This window comes from Vidua macroura, chromosome 16, assembly GCF_024509145.1.
Source record: "Vidua macroura isolate BioBank_ID:100142 chromosome 16, ASM2450914v1, whole genome shotgun sequence".
In the NCBI taxonomy this organism is placed as follows: domain Eukaryota; kingdom Metazoa; phylum Chordata; class Aves; order Passeriformes; family Viduidae; genus Vidua; species Vidua macroura.
In genome coordinates this window covers 8,425,928-8,443,350 of record NC_071586.1, presented here as the reverse complement: position 1 = coordinate 8,443,350, position 17,423 = coordinate 8,425,928, and the positions used below count along the sequence as shown (strand labels likewise).

At 41.5% G+C, this 17,423-nt stretch overlaps 1 protein-coding gene across 2 annotated transcripts in view; it reads right to left on the bottom strand.

The window, feature by feature from the left end:
* XYLT1 (xylosyltransferase 1) overlaps positions 1-17,423 on the bottom strand; it is a 178,461-nt gene that overhangs the window by 33,435 nt on the left and 127,603 nt on the right. For both annotated transcript variants that reach the window (XM_053992017.1, XM_053992018.1), the window contains one exon: positions 7,783-7,863. In XM_053992017.1, the coding sequence (XP_053847992.1) occupies positions 7,783-7,863 (81 nt within the window). The remainder of the gene's footprint in view (positions 1-7,782; positions 7,864-17,423) is intronic.

Below are 17,423 nucleotides of genomic sequence, written 5' to 3'. Positions count from 1 at the left end.
CCTGCTCCTGAATGCTCTACTTACACAGTAAATCAGAGAGTTTGCCGTTTTCTTTTTCCTGAAGTTTATGAATGAGTAGAACTTCCTGAAGTATCAGAGGCTATCAGATTGCTAAGTGCTATTTACCAGTAACTTTATCACGAAAAGTTGTTTTTCTAGAAAGAATATATTTTTTAAGGTGAAAAGGTTTCTTCCTAAATGTTTCCCTTTTCTGGCCTCTTGCCTAGAAAACCTCTCATTGACATTTCACTGTTAACCAGGTGCACCTACCCAGGACCTCATCATCATTACTCAGGATTTAAGATTAAGAACTGTGAATAAAAGTTACAAAACTCCAGCAAAACAATTCCTCACAAGTCAAAAGCCAATGTCAATGTCAAAGTGAGAATCTGTAGAGCTAGGAGCTCCACTAGCATTACGTTCATGTTTTCCTGAGTGTATGTGGACAAGCTCTGCATGCTTTTACTTTATCTGCTCCTCTTTTCATTGTCTTTATGTGAAAATTTGAGGAAAAAAGTCCATTTCAGTGCAAAAAGTCAAATAAATATTTTTACAGATGAGAAATGTGAGAGTCACTTGCCAGCAGTGTTTGCACAGCCACCCTAGAAACACCAGAGTCAATCAGCTGGGAAGCACAAAACAGTAATTTGCAGTTTAGGTGACCAGCTAGAAAGCACTAAAAAATAGTTTGACAATCTTGAGTGTAGCAGTTGCAAGAAGTAATTTGTGAGCAATCTCTAGGCTACCACACATCTCCATAAACCAGGCACTGAAAAATTCTTTATAATAAGCAGATTAATGAATCCCAAACCTGTGCAGAGCAGAATCATTCCCTAACTGCTCAAGGTGGAAAACCTGACCTCCACTGGGTATGCTGAGTCCAGCTGACCCTATCTTACTCCATTTCCATAAGTAACTCTATTCGACCAAGGGTTAAACAATACTTACAACATCTGAAATAATTAACAATTGGCTATTTAAACACAATGTCTATATGGTACCAGCTATTCATCTGTTTTTCTAAGGATAGGATGTTGCAGTGTGTTTCCTGAGACCTTCCTGTCATGCTGAAAGCCTCCAGGGCTGATCCCCCAGTCCCAAAATGGAGGTGAAGCTTGAAAAGGGGAACAGCTTCAAACAGAAATAGCACCTACTTAGTCTGTTGAGATGAGGAAGACTTCTACCCACTATGACAGGCATCGTGTGGAAAGCACAGAACAAACAATTCCTGCTGTTTCAAAAGGCCTTGAAAATAACTCTCAGTACAGACAGAAATGATGGAAGAGAAAGAATAATTGTAACTTGCTTTTCAATGTGCTTTAACTGTGACATCTTAAATGCAATTCCTATGAGGTCAAAAATGTTATGAGAGCAGAATTATCTTTCATTAATTCCCTTACTCAGAAGAAAATATTTAAACACATTATTATGTCAACAATCCCCTAAAGCTTTAATGACAATGCAGAAAAAATCATCAACAATATCAGAAAGAATTTCTCTCTTGACTGAATTTGCTCTAGTAAGATTGGGCTTATTTCCTGATTGGGCTTATTTCAGGAGCAAAAGCCAAAGCCATAAATAAGCACACAAATTGAAATGCTTTTAGCAGGTCTGCCCACTGTGCTAAATGCTCAGGAGTTACCAAGGAGCACAAGGAAATGTCACTTTCAGATGTGATCAGTGTTTGTCACCTGTATCTCTGCATGGCCCACAGCACAGCCCGTGCAGGGGAGGGATGGGCACAGCCTGCACTGGGAGATCACAGCTGCCCCTGGGCTGGGGATGGGCTTCAGAGCAGAAAATCCAGCTGGCAAAGCCACCAAAAGTAAGACAGAGCTGAGAGATGCAGTTTGTGATGTTTGTTCCTGGAATTTCCGTGGCAGAAGCTGAAGTGCAAGTCATGGGAACAAGGAGCTCTACTGGAAGGATTTTTTGACAGTCCATGTTTTCAATGTATGTTAAGCACTTTTATGTTCAGTGTGCAATTAAACCTGGGGCAGACTACTGCTGCCACACCCACTGGGCAACAGTGGGCAAGATTTACAGTGCAGCAAAAATGGTACAGCAATTTGAATAGCTTTTTCAAGACACAAGTTCACCTTGAAATATTAGGTTCAGTGTTTCCCTTCTCAATCAGTGGCATCTTCATGGAAGCCAAGCAGCCATGGCACTTAGGGTATTCCACATAAGATGCTGTTGAAAGCTGATGAATACATACATTTTATCTGGTCATTATTCCATCTCTGTATGGACATGATTAGACTTTTCAAGCTTACAATATGCACCTCATATGCTATATAATTTGTTTCTGCTTCTTTCATGTGCAGCCTTCCCAGAATATCCATTTAATGCTTTAGTCCTAGCACATATTTGCATTCTCTTTGAAAGAAATTTCCCATGATTCCTTCTTCTTTTCCACCTTTTTCTACACATTAACTTCCACTGGCTTTGAAAAACTTTTCTTTCCACCTTCTCTCTTTCAAAGGAGAAGTCTCTTTTTCAGAGAAAGTGTTAAAAAGCCTCAATGTTTCTCAATATTTTAATGTTGCAGGCCAGGGAGCAAAATGAAAAACCCTCTAAAATTCTTTAGTTGTAGGAAACTTGCAAAGTCTATTTTTTGCAGTAATGACTCCACTAGGAATTGCCTTGTTTTGTCAACATTTCCATGCATTTCCTTGTGAGCATAAAGCTTGAGAGAGAGTTTAAAAGACTTTCCTGAGGGTTTCTTTACCCCACTCTTCACTTACTCTGTATCTTTTAAGCAATACTGAAACAGCTTTTAGAAGCTCAAAAATGAAATGGATTCCTCTCACCATAAGGGAGGCCACAACTCAAATGATTCTGTTTCTTTTTATATTAAATAAGCAAAACTGTAAATTATAGTATGCAGAATGTAGCATGAACTCACCACAGACAGACTCAATGATATTAAACCTGACATTTTGCCATCTGTTTGTCTCCAATAAATGTCTTCTCTGAAAGGTTTCTTGTTTCCTCACCTCCTTTCTAGCGACTGAGGGCAAGTGTGAGTCCCTTCTATAGGGGTTTTCAAGCTACCAAATCAGGCCACTGACTTGTGGCTGCACCAGGGCCAACAACATCTGTGCAGCTTCAAATGATGTTTCCTGTAATAACCATTTTATAAAATGCCTCAGGACCTCAGATGACAGGGCTGCAGATGAAGTGTGCTGCTCAATGTTCTTAGACAGCAATAAGATTCCTGATTATTTTACCAATATCTCAATTTTCACTTTCCTAATTCTGTCCTTGCCCCATAATGGATGGCTACTTCAAACCTTCTCACTTGAAGCATCTTCCTGAACCAGCGGATGATCTGGCTTGTATACTCTAAGAACAAAGAACATCCAGCCACGTCAAGACATATGGCTGCTTTTGTTTCTCTTTGCACTGACAGCTTAGAGCTCTGTTTTCCAAAACTGAGCAGAAATAAAAGCCCTACAAGGAGGCGAATTGTCAAGCTGAAGCCGTAAAGGCTTTATGGCTCCCCTAATGCTTAGCATAAAGCACTAAGAACATTTGAAAGTTAGCTGTAATGTCTAAATTTTTAAAGTGCAGTCTCTTTGCAGAGAAGATGCATGTTGCTATTTCAGTCGCTACACTTCTCATGCAACTGTTGTGCTGAACTACTTCCAAGCAAAAAATAGATCTTAGTCCATGTGCTCCGGAATACTCAAGTGTTCTAAAAAAATTAGTGAAAAAAGTATGAGGCTGAGGGTAATTTGTGCCAAAGGAACCACCAAATATGTTACATGAGCAGCAGTGTAAGTGCTGCTAGGACATGTGGTTAAACTATTCCAATAGCAATGATAATTAATCCATTTTTTCTCCTAATATTTGGGTACTTACTGGGCAATTCATCAGTGCAATACACAACAGTGCTTACTGTGTGATCCATTTTCCTAACAGACCTCCAAACCCCCATCAACCCCACGTACAGCGCACCAACAAACAGTGTGTGCCACTGAGGAAAAAAGGCATGTCAGACATGGGGGTGAAACAGATGTGTGCCAGCAGTGCAGATTTTGGGAATGTGCTCCAGTCCCTCGGTAGCTAAGGTTTCTCCAGCCTCTGAGAGCTGGGATGGGATTGTGATGCTCCTTGCTACAATTCACCAACACCTCTAAAATGATCTGGAACCCAGAAACCAGAAAGAGGACAACACAACTGCAAAGAACAGCAGTTATGAGGAGGAAAAATCAGCAGAAGAAAAGAATATGGACACATACCAAAACTTTAAGGGCCTTTTCTTTAGCTGTTTGTATTTTGCCTAGGAGCTCAAGACTCCTGTATGATCTAACAGCACCCAGCCTTCTCAGCATGTTTACACTGTTTCCCAAATGACTGCTGTGGAGAGGTTTCTGTACAAACCCCCCCCTCTTCCTGCCTGTCATTGAAGATGTCACATTTGACTGTGTTTATGTTTTATAATACATCCGACAGGTGCTGCTCCTGCCAAAAAAGAAACAAATCCTCTGTGTATTCCAAACTGCAATAGCTTATACAACTACCAGGTTATTCACTTGCTTTTAATAGTCTAAGACACTGAAAATAGAAGGAAATGTGTTGCCCACTAAGCACTATGTAACAACTCCAGCCACTGTGTGCAATTTCATTTCATACATCCACCTCTGTCAGGAAATAATGCTTCTCCAGCTGAGTGAAGGAGCCATTTTCATGTCCATTCTCTTTGCTAAAGCCACTAAAGGAAAATCAGAGTGGTGCACTTTTTCATGACTTTGGCATAACTAAAAAAAAACTTAACTCTATAAAAGGAAGCCTGGTTTCTCTCCTTATTTGGCAGTAAAACAAGTACTGATTGTGAACATGGCTTGAATACAAAGTACACTGTAATTGAGCTGTACAAGCATTTCAGGTTTAAGATGGCACTTCTAATCTTTCTCTGTTGTATAATCCAAAGACTATGATGACTTAAAATTAAGAGTTTTCAGTTGTTTACAAGGCAGACTTAGACAGTTGATTAGGTGCCATTATTCATCCACAAATTAAAATTAAAAGTATCAGCAAGGGTTATACACTGCTTTCAATTACATTTAGATGCTGTGCTCCTGTATTATTAGTTCACATGTTTTGAGAAAAACATCTTGGACCAACTAAGTCATTATTGTACACGGGGCAGCAGCTAGCATAGGCCAGTGTCCTCACCCTTATTATGGCTTCAATTCGTTGTTTTAAACAAAATATTCTGTCCCAGCGTGTTTTGAGATAGGACATCCAAAGGGAGTTTTCTTCTATTGCCCAATAACATGGACACTGGCCTGTGTTCTAAAAGGTGTCCTTTTTTTTTTTATTTACTTAATTTTTTTGCTGCCAACCCTTGAGGCTGTTGCTTCTCTTCCAGACCTTACTAAGACCTTGACATTCTCTTCATGGGGTATTTCTTTTCCCCTGGGCTGCGACAGGACAAAGCAAAGAGCAAAATTAAAAAACTGGAAATATTAGTAGGGAAAAACCCCCATCCCTTGCTCTTATAACAAGCAAGTTGCTGAGTTTAGCTGTGTAAATTCTCCAGGCAAAGTTCACAAGAGGTTGGGAGAATACTGTAAAGCAGCATCACTACACACCCTGGTGCTCCCTGGGGACACAGACATGGGGTGACAGCCTAGGTGAGCCTCTGCTCTTGGCTCACCTGCCTGAGCTTGTAGGAGGTATTTCAGCCCAGAGGACTTCCCCAGTCTGACTACAGGGATAAACCTGTGTGAGCACGGCTTACACACCTGGGCACTCACTGAAAGCCAGGTGGGAACTGCGTGTCAGATGGGGACAGCAGAGGTACACTGACCAGGTTAGTCAAGACTGAGTCACTCAAACACTAAACATGAAATATCAGGCTAGAAATCTTCACTTTAGGTATTTCTATCCCAACAGGTGGATGTAGAGCTGGAAATTCACCCACAATACAAACAGGGGATAACTACTTTTTGATCAGGTTTTGGAAACAATGGAATGAATTTTTACCCAACACCAGCATTACTCAGAGGCACTTGCAGTTGCTGGCTTGAGTGTGTCTACAGCTGCCTGGGCTGTGCAGGAGGAGGGAAGCCACTCTACCTCCCTATAGAAAATTTGGGGACATGCCAAGGGGTAATGTGAAAGGATCCATTCATCCAGTGGTCAGCAGTGGGAGCGCTTATGGGACTCGGGGATTAGGCAACCATAGCAAACAGGGATGGCAAATCCGCACTCATGTCCCAAATCATGTTCCCTGATGCACAGGGAATTTATGGTAGAAATCCAGGAAAAAAAAAAAAAAACAACACAGTGACAGTTGTAATAAGCTAAAAGGTATTTAGTTGTTTATACAAAGAGAACCATTGAACTACTAAATGAGTTTGCTATTCCTGTGATGGAAAGACAAGTAGCACATTAGCTCATTTCATTATTAAATTAATATCAGCTTAGTATGTTTAATTGATCTAAATTGTTCTGATCCAGTTGAAATTGGCATGTTTGAACCAGCCTGATGTTGCTGTGTCATAATCCATTAGTTATTTTCCTTAGCCAGCTCAGGGAATTTGAGAAGACTCAGAAGTACCAGAGAAGCAAGGAGGCAAGAGACCAACTGCTTTTCCCTGGCTCTTTCGCTCCTCTTTTCTACACTAACTCTGCTGTCGATCACTATTGCCAGCTAGAGCTGAGTCTGCCAATCACTCTGACACTCTGCATTTCCCAAACCAGGGACTCTCCTGTGGAAACTGTTGACTTGGCTTTAAATATGACTCCTCACAGGATTTTTTTTTACTACCTGCTATAGAATTTGTGCATGCACAAGATGAATGCTCGTGAGGACTTAATTTAAACAGGAACATGACAGAATTGATAAATCTGGTGACAAGAGTAAGAACGGCCAAGAAGAGAGAGAGACTTGTGAGTTATTCTGCCTGCCTGCTGTGCTGAACACACAACTCAGTGTGTCACATTCTCTGGGTACACTTGACATTTTACAGAATAAAGGGAAGACCTGGTGACCCAAGCAGAATAAAACAATATTTTTAGATGCAAAGTCACTGGGGCTCAGCATATGGAGTTGCTGGAAGTGCAGCAGGACTGCTGTTATGGTACAAAACCAGCAAAAAAGAGGAACAGCAAAACTAAGAATAAAGAGGAAAACAGGACCCACAGGAGTCAGATAGGGAACTTCTTTCATCTGCAGAGGTTGTTAAAGCCTTTGGAAGATGGTGTCTGGTCACTGCTGCTCCCCCAAACCACAATGGCAAGTTGATGAGTGGTGGGAAACACAGCACATTCCTTCTTCAAGACTTGTGCAGGGGAAATGAAGAAGGATTTTGATCCCAATTTTAGTAGACTGTGATAAGCTCCAGCCACCATCCTCACTCTTACTGTCACTGCAGGCTGCTACAGGCTCCCACGGCTGGGGCTCTGCCCATGCCTGGCTGTGCTGCAGAGCTCAGCTAACCCAGGTCTTGCTCACCAGGGTGCCACCAGGTCAGTGCTGGTGTGCGGGGCAATTGCCACTTGCTCACAAAACATCAATCTGTGCCAAGTCCACAGGAAGATGCAACATCAGTCTGCTCAGTGCCTCTCTCCCCACAAAAGCATCTCTGACTCTGGGAAGGAGTCACTCTGGGCCAAGAAACAACTGTCCTCAGAAAAGGGTTTCCTCCTCATTCCCTTCTCTTTCCTGGAACAGGGATTTCTTCAATCAGGTGATGCTGGAAATCATCACCATACAATAATTCTCAGTGCTCTGGTTAAAATAAGGTGAAGAAAGGGCCAACTCACCTTGCATTGTCCCTCCCATGTGATTTCAAGAAGTTCATGTCACGGTATCTGGACAGGAATGCCACGAGCTGATCGTTTGTCCTGTGAGAGGAAGAACAAAAGGTGCACAAATGACACTGTGAAAACCACTGCATCCAGAGCAATTTATATATTTATTGTTCTCATTTGGAAACCATTCTCAGATTCTGAAGGTGGTTCTAAAAAAGAACTTCCATCCTGTTGCTAAACTTCAATGACCCCCTCTGCTCAGGAAAGCAGAGGAAGGAAGCAAAGCTTTATTAAACCTTAACAAATTTCTTATCAACCCTTGGCAGGTATTTTAAGCACTATAAGAGAGTATGCATGAAGTAATACTGCTCAACACTTCTTAAGTATGAAAATCCAGCTGCAAGATGACTACATTGATAGTTCCATTTTACATGCTTTGCTAGATATTTCCTAGGGAATTTGGTTCAGTATCTATTGGCATTTTATTTGTTTTCATTGTGTAATAGAGAAGGAATGCATATGGAATGCATAACGCAAGAGAATTTTGATGTCAAAAAGGCAGTATAATCAACAGGAACAAAGGAATTTAGAAGGTTAATTCCAATTAGTATGACAGGCAATCTGACACCAGCATTTTCAGAATTTCAGCTGACATGTCCAAGAATGTATTTATGCTTGACAGCTTTTGTGGTCTGTTCTTTCTTTAACAATGGAGCAAAAATGTTCTCTGTTTATCTAGGTCAGCATATTTAGGAAAACTGAATAAATCACATTAAAAAGATCTTAATCTCCTGAATTGCATTCAAATCCACAACCTTATGGATACACCATTTAAGCAATGTCTGTAATGAATTTGGTGGCAGAAAGACTCAAGATAAAAGAGCTGTCAATACTACTGTATTTTGAAAACATTTCATTATTATAAGCCACAGAAAAGCAACTTAAACCTGAATGTGTTTAACTGTACAAAATGTGTTTAACTTCTGGGGTCAGGCTGCAACAACCTGGAAATGCTATCAGCCAAGTAAACTATTTTCATAATCTCATTGATTTTATCCAGACCAAATGAATTATCTGTCAATCAAGCATGCTGACAGACAGGGCCCTGAGACCCTCCTCCTTCACTCCCTCATGTGAGCTGCAATACCTCCCAGGGTCAGACTCTGCATCTCAATTTGGCAAACTCAGAAAGTGCTTTCTGTACAGTAAGCTGTGCAGATTTTCACATTTGCTGCTCCAGTGACTCTCCATCTTACTGGGATGAATAGGCATTTAGTGAATTTACTTAGCAATGCTTCCACATGAAATGGTTTCAATGGCTGACATCTTTGGGTGAGTTTCTAGGCAAAAGCTGGCATGCAAAGATGATCTTTAGAAATATAATCAAGTTTGGAAGTGCTTGAGCTTTAATTTCCTTACAGGATAAAAATCAAATCAACCAAAGTAACAATCGACACCACTCAATAAAACATCATCCTTTCTAGATTGCTCACCAACCAGTATTTTGCTATTCTGCAGTACTCTACCAAGTGCATCAGGACTTGGGGCTGCCATACAAACTTCTCATTGCTTCTCAGTTTTTAGGTAATTCTTATAAATGTTCAAATGATGCTTAGCTCTTAAAGTAATCAATAACTGACATTTTCTCTCTTCTTGAAAACACTGATGGTATCTTGGTCCTACTTTGAATGTTTTTAGTTTTTTGTTTTAAAGAACTCATACAGAGTTTTACTCCTTGTCCATTAATATGCTTCTTTTCATGTGTTGACTAAACATCATAGTTCCATTTGGTAAAACTTTTTAGTTAATTGACATTTACACTTATGCAGTCAACCAATTCTATGCTCAGCATGGCACCACACTGAATTTCTATTAAGCTTTCACTCAAAGTGCTCTTTTCTGGCCCCAGCATCATGAAGATACTGCACATCACCTCTGACTTATTCCATCAGAAGACATTAAGAAGAAAATCAAAGGTATTGAACATGCCATCGGTGTAAATGCATTTGTTAAAATCCGCCTCACTTTTCAGAAACCTTTGCCTTGAGGGGTAGATTTCCTAAATGCCTCTGGCACAGATTGCCGCCACACTTCTTCACATACAGCAGCAGCAGAGTCTCTGCCTCGGCAGTGCCTCTGGCACCAGCTATTTCCAATGCCTCTGGCACTCCTTTGGACAAAGACTGGAGACATGGGCCTGCTTTTTCTCTAAGTAAGGCAATCAAAAGCTGAGATTTTCAGCTGAAGACATCACTGGGAGCAACAGCAAGTCCACGTAGCCAAATTAAATTCTACTGTAGCTCCACAAATTTCAGGGATAATTCACTGAGCATAAATTTGGCACAAAGTCTTTTACTAACTATCACGGTAAAACAGAAAGTAACAAGTGCAGCATAGCCTTCCTAAGAAGGAAATAAAGGCATGTGGAGAGGGAGGGTAGTTCATGCTACTGATTAAAAATGCACTAATATTACATATCACATTCCTATCAGTTTCCCCAGTGTGTAACACAGCACGAATACAGATTGAGGAAAAAGCCCTTCTGCAGTCGGTGCCTGAGGCTGGGCCTGATGGATGCATCCACACCGCTCTCACTTCTATTTCCTTTGGCTATTAAACTCACGTGGGGGGCAAGGCACCAGGGAGAAGGATTAGTCAGATGGTTACCTGTATCATTAGCAGGGAGGAGGATGGTGTGAGTGTAGAGAGGCTGAGAGAAAATGGGCATTTTCAGGTGTGCAGCACACAGGGAGAAATGCAAAACGAATCCTCCAGTGAACTCCAAGAGTGCAGTGAGCTTGTGTGTGGGGGAGGGCTGCCACGAGAAGATGACAAGTGAAGAAGAGTGATGGGAAACAAAGCATGTTTGAGTTCACTGATGCAGATCTGGTGCTCAGCAAGGGCAGGTCTGCCAGCTGGGATGGGGGTGGCCATCTTCCCCAGACCCTTGCTGAGGTCACCTCGGTGAGGTCCTACAGCTCCCCTCCTGCAGCAAGGGTGCCAGGGCTGGCAGGGGCACTGTGCCCACCTGCTGAGGTGCCACTCAGCAAAGCTCAGCCAAGCCCCTGTAGGGCTGGGCTAAGGATGGCAGCACTCAGCTGGGCAGGCAGTGAGGTTCAGAGGCTGCAAAAGTGACTCAACCCATGGCACTGCTCAACTGGGGATGTGGCTGAGCCCCTGGGCTGGGACTCTGCTTGGGGTTACAGGTCTAAGGGAGAGAAAAGGGTGAGTCCTATATCCAGAAGGAAATTCAGAAGATATTGCCAAAGCAAAGCAAAGTCTGCTACCAGTGTTTCCTCATGAGCAGCCCCTGGCCTGGGACTGAGGCGTCCCAGGGTGTGAGCAGGGCAAACCAGGCACTCAGTAAGCACATGCTGAGCGTGGCAGTAATTTCAGAATATGGCCTATACACTGGGGACTGAAATGAACTGCTGGAAGAGAAGCAGTGACTGTGTTTGCATTGTCTGAACACGCTGGAGGTCTGTGCACAGAGTGGTCCCTGCACACACCCACAGCCCAACCCTGCAGGCAAGAGGCAGTGCTGGTTTTGCTGGTTTTAAGCAAACCCTCCAACCCTAGTGACTAATCCAAGCAAAGAGCAGGGATGCCCTCAGTCTGCAGCTGTGAAAACAGATTAGGAAAGCCTTTGGAGTATATGAGAAAAGGAAATCAAGATATTACTTTTGGAGGATAGTGATGGCTAATAAAAATGTTCTGATTCAGCAAGGTACTTTAACACATGGGCAACTCGAAGGATATAGGGAATACCAGGCACTTCAATGGGGTTTTTAATATGTCAAAACCTATGCAAGTTAATAACAATTTGGCTAAGTTGGATCAAAAGTTCAGAAGCTTTTGGCAGCACACAGGTATGGTTTGATTCTGTGTAGGAATCAGATGAAGGAAAGAGAACTGCTCTGAGTTTATTAATTATTCATCTTGATTAACTTAGGGCTATCTAATGACAAGTCTGCTGGCTGCTTCACAGGAGGAGTTAGTGCAGGGAGGGGATTAGCCCTGGCCATGGTGAGCAGTGGTGGCTGCAAACACAGCAGTAGCTCTGCTTGGTGTGGGGGGCTGGGGAGGCAGGCAAGGATTACAAACACAGCTGAACAGGCAAAAAAAGAAACAAAAAGGCAAAAGTGTTTGGGAGAATAGGGCAAGGAGGCTAATGTGGTTTGAAGCAGCAATGAAGGGCCTCTGAAGCAGGGATGATGAAGGAAAACATACAGTCAGAAAAGATAAGTCAAAACTGTTACAAGTTCTCCCAGTGCCCAAAGCTTTGGTGTTCCCACCCGTTCCCGCCTGACTCATGCCCACAGTTTCCTTTCCCAGGACTCCTGTGACTGTGTGAAGGCACAGCCCTACAGAACCCAGACCTACAGCCACCCCAGCAGCTCTTTGCCAAGAAACTGTTTCTACAAGGTTGCTACAGAAGGAAAAGACTGCAGAGAAAAAAACCTGGAATTATGGGGCAAACTCACCTATTCAAAGTTAAGCATGATATTAATGATTAATATGGCTAAACACAGTTAAACATGCAGATGTGCACACAAGAGCCTGAAAGTGGAAGAACTGAACACCTTAAATTCTGCTACCTTCTTTTCAATAAATTCTTACAATGATACTTAAGCTCACTGATTCCAGTAAGTTATTAATTTCATATTCATTAACCCAGTATTGTAGAAATGTAGGGCATGCCATCACTAACAAGCCCCCGTGGCAGGAGAGTTCCTTCAGGAGTGTTCCTTACCTGCCTATTCCTAGCCTGGGCTATTGTTGCCCTGATTTGTAAATGTGTTATATTTTCTTTTATAGTTCTTTTGAAAATTTTAAAGTTCTCATAAAACTTCTTTAGCCTTCTGATAATGTTTACATATTTGAGAGTCACACAATTTAATGTATAAATAGAATAGTTTACATATTTCTCTGTAGGTAGAGAGAAATTATTAATTGATCTTTAGACTACTGTGGTTGGAGAGGTGGTAATTCCATCCTTCAATCCACAGCCACCTTTAGAATTCTATAAATACCAGATGTTTGAATAAAACTAAGTCGTTTTCCTCTTTTCTACTTACCAAGTGTCTGTGTACTCATTTAGTGTCCAATAACACAGGCTAGCCCTCTCCCTCTTACACAGGGAGGTAAGCCCAGCCTGGCTCCCCAGGTTCTGCAGCTGCCTGACAGTCCTGCAGCACTGCGGGCCACAGAGGAGCTGGGGAGGAAGGAGAGCAGCCCAGGAGACAGGGAAGGGGTTTTGCCAGTTGCTGCACACCTGCACAGCACCCAGTGCACTCTGAAAGTGCACTTCTGCTGGGGCACAGCAGCGCTCGTGGCATCTTCCCGCTCCAGAAAGGGATCCTGACCTGCTCTGCTCCCTCCACCAGGCCACCATGCATGCATATGGGCACAGCATGTAACCTTACAAGAGGATGCAACAGAAAAATGATTCAAGAGAAAAAAGCAAAAATCTACAAAACCTCCTCCTGGAACACTTACAGCAAGATGATCAACCACGCAAATGCAGCATGAGGACAATATGGGAGAAGGTTTGCAGGGTTCAGCTTTCAGACCCTGGATAGACAGTCTGACCCTCTTACTGGTGCTCTCAAGTCCTCCTGCCTCTCCAAAGGCAATTCAGCACAAGGGGAGGCTCAGCAGAGCCTGACCCAGGCTGAAGTAAGAAAAAAAAACCCAACAAGTCTGCCATCTAAAAATGCAATGAAAGGGGAAGGCTGTACTTAGCCTTTGCTACCCATCACAGAACAAAGATTAGCATGGCAGGCCTTTCTCAGCAAAGCTGATTCCTATAACAACAGCCATTCATAAAACAAAACAAATAACTGAGAACAGCAGATACGATTTCAGAGGCCAACTGCATGAGGAAGGCTCTGGGTGACAGTTAATACCTCTGCTTTTACAACAGTGTTGTCTTAAATGGTTTGTTTTGTCTTTCAAGTCAGGTTTAACAGAGAAACAAGGTAATAGAAGAAAACTATTGCCTTAGCAGCTCAGCTGCTGGAATACTTGGAGATCAGAGCTGTGCTCCAGCACCAGCTCTGCCATCTGGGCTGGGAATTCACACCTGTGTATTTCAAAGTGTCAGCCTCCTGCATTTGGATGCTGCAGGCACTGATCACTCATCACGAGGGATGCAGCTATTCTCCTGCAGCCTTGCCAGTGCTGTATGATTCTCAAGACATTCTATTAGTTACAGTCATCTTGGCTGTGCTTTCAATTACAGCTTCCCATTCAACCATTGTCTGCTTCCTATGGAAAAGAAAAGAACTCGCATAGTCAAAAAAAAGTGGAAGTCTTTTTTAGATGGAGCACTGCTGAATAAACCTCTTCTAGTGAGAGCACATAAATGCCTGGGTACAAAGGAGATCTGCTGAGAGAAAATAGAATATACTGCATCGTCTGCTTCCTGAGCCTCTCCACTACCTATCTTCTATAAATTCAAGGCTTCAGATGGTATTTATAAAATAAATAAATAAGCCCACCGCTGAGAAGCAGCAGCACATGCTTAAATGAAAATCCTAAAGAGACCATATAAGAGAATTCCACCAAGGATTAATGAACAAATGTGATTAAAACTATCTACAGCTCTGGACTGCTGCCAAAACGCTGCCAGCAGTGTTTGATATGTAAATGCTTAAAACATTTGCTGTGTGTACTGCTGTTGATGCAAAGCCTCTATAGAGAGTTTCTCCATCTAATTAGAGATATTGGTTTAGCAAACTTTGGAGTCTATAAAACCCTCAATGTCTCATTATTCTTTTAAAATAGAATATTCATTTATTTGGAATGTTTTCCAGCTATATCCCATGAAACCCTGAAAGGCCCTTGGCTAATGAAAAACTCCAGCCCTGTATCAGCTGATAAACCCTACAGCTTTTATGATAATAAAATTCTCACCACATGCACTCATTAAAACTTTGCAACATCACTTTTGACTTTCTTTAAATATTCACTGGGAAAAAAGTAAATTACTCAATTTCCAATTATTTTATAGCACAATTTCAACATAGGCATTTAAAATCTCCAGGACCTTATCAAATACACCATAAAATGGTGCAATCACTGTGTCTCTGATCTGGTGGAGCCCTGGTGAACAGTAAGTGCTGAACTGTAACATACTTGGAGCTCTCCCAAAATGATGCAACTTTCACACTGTATTGTCATAAATTACTTCATGGGTCAGGGCCCACATGTCCACGTGTCCAGAAGCAGAATGTGCAAGGACTGCACACGAGGCCAAGAGCTGAGAGCTGTCCTTAAACTCATCTTTGATCTCTTAGGGGCACAAGTACATCTATTAAGGAGACTTTTCCAGGGAGGCCAATCCAGTTATAACATAGATTGTCCATCTCCACCACAGATATGTCACCAGCTTACCAATGTTTAACTCACTGGTGTTTATGAAACATTTTTACAAAATGCCCTCAATACCTTTGAATTGATCCTATGAATTAATTTGTCTGTGACAATGACATTTTCTCAGCATCCCTGCTGCTGCAGTAAAAAGTAAATAAGGAAAATACTACTCTGTAATACCATTTCATATGCAGCTCTTTTTCTCTGATTTTAAAGCCATTATAAGTTGCAAGTTACTATAGTTTAGAGTAAAACTACAAAATACATTAAGGTAGTTTCCTTTCATAAATCTAATTGTATGCAATTGCTAAGTCTAGATTATTTGTATGCTTAACAAGAACAAATGCACTGAAAAATACTTGAATAACAAAAGCTTCTGAAGTACCTTCCAAATGTGCAACTGCGTAAGGCCTGGTAGACACGAAAATAATCCAAGAAAATTGGCTACGTGCAGGATGACTTATTCCCTACATAACCTGGTATTGATGCATGCAGCTCAGAGGTATTTTGCTAGAAAGGAAGGAAATGTTTCACTTGGATTTGCTAAACAATTTTCTATTTATTTTTCTATTTAAGTTTATGAATCATCAGCATATCGCCACCATTATTTATTTTTTCATCTTGCTAGCCCAGAATTTGTGTGCCTGACAGATAGCCTTTGCTAGAAAGGCCTATAAATGCCTATTTCAAATAAATATTTTTAAGTAAAGGCAGAGATGTGTGTCTAACTTAGATAAGGGCTAGAAAACTTATTAAAGGTATATACTGTAGTAAAGCAAAATTCCTCTCCCACCACATTCACAAGAGATGTCAGTTTAGTTGAACTGCATGGATGAAAAAAATGCTTCTTTTTATCAGTGCTGGCAAAAACTGTTTATCAAGCCTTGCTGGCATTCCCATTATTTAAATTTGGAAATTAAAATAATGCAAATTAGTGCAGAAAAAATACAGCAATGTGGGGTTTAGACTTTTCAACTTACCCCTAAGCATTCTATGAATGCTTAGCATTCATAGAATCACATGATTACTCAGCATTATGTCAGCTCCAAAGATAGAATCATAGAAATGCTTAATTTGAAAAAGACCTTTAAGATCATCAAATCCAGCACTGCCAAGCCCATCACTAAACCCCATCCCCCAGTGCCACTCTCCCAAACTAAGGTGCCAGCCTTGAGTAAGCAGATTTCCTTTTGGCAGTGGTGCAGTCAGGTTCACAAGCAGAAGTTTCTGTTCAGGGGCTTGTGAAAGATATTTAAGAGAGAGAACTGCCACATCTGCCTTCTTCCCAAATTAATGATACAATGGAGGAGAAGCAGCAGCACAGGCAGGGGCCGATGAGCCTGCCCACACTGGGAAGAACAACTGGGAATCTTGTCACATGCAGGCAGATGGGCTCACACAAAGCACAATGAGGCCAATGTTCCTCTTAGTCATTTTAGCTGACCTTCCACTAATAGCTGCCATTGACACTTCAGTCAGCAACTTTCCAAGGTAGCTGTGCTCAGGATAAATGGAAAGAATTGTGGTTTTTATGCCAATTTGGTGGATGACACCAACAAGTCCAAATACGAATGTTTTTAACCTTTTTCTATTTAGAGTGTAAGGACTGATTGATGCAGAGTGTGGAGCTAATGAACACACTCTCTCTGCTGACAATTTGGCACAGAAAGGCTGTTTTAATATCACACTGTCAAAGGTCTATGACATTTTTCATTTCCATCAATAAGGAAGTTGAGTGTTGACGTAAGTGATCATTTTGATGGACAGTGAGCAGGAAGCAGCCGTGCACCTGAAGAGGTTACCTACACACACTTCTATTTACATTGAGACACGTCTGAAGAAGATTCATGCACAGAATGTCTAAATTTAATGAGGTTATTTACTTAGTTTTAATCCTGTAAGGAAAAAACAAACAACCTCTCTTTTCAGCATTTTTCTATTTTAAAACTTTTATGACAATATGGGCTTTCTATCACTAGAAGAAAAACCTATGCAGTGACAGAAACATTGGTAAATGCACTTTCTGCCCAAAGTGCATCTTTGAAGAAAGCAGTACACAAATTATGCACATCTAGTTCCTTAAAATATTTTTAGTATCTTCAACAGTGAGACAAGTTCCCTCTTCCAAGTCCTTTAATCAATGAAAAAACCACTTTTTTCTATCCTCTTTCCTACCGATAAAGCACTATGCAAAGGTCTTTATTCTGCTTTCATATCTGTAATGCTCCAGAATCAGTGCAGTGCACTCAGCTTGTGCTTGTGTAAGCCAGAGCATA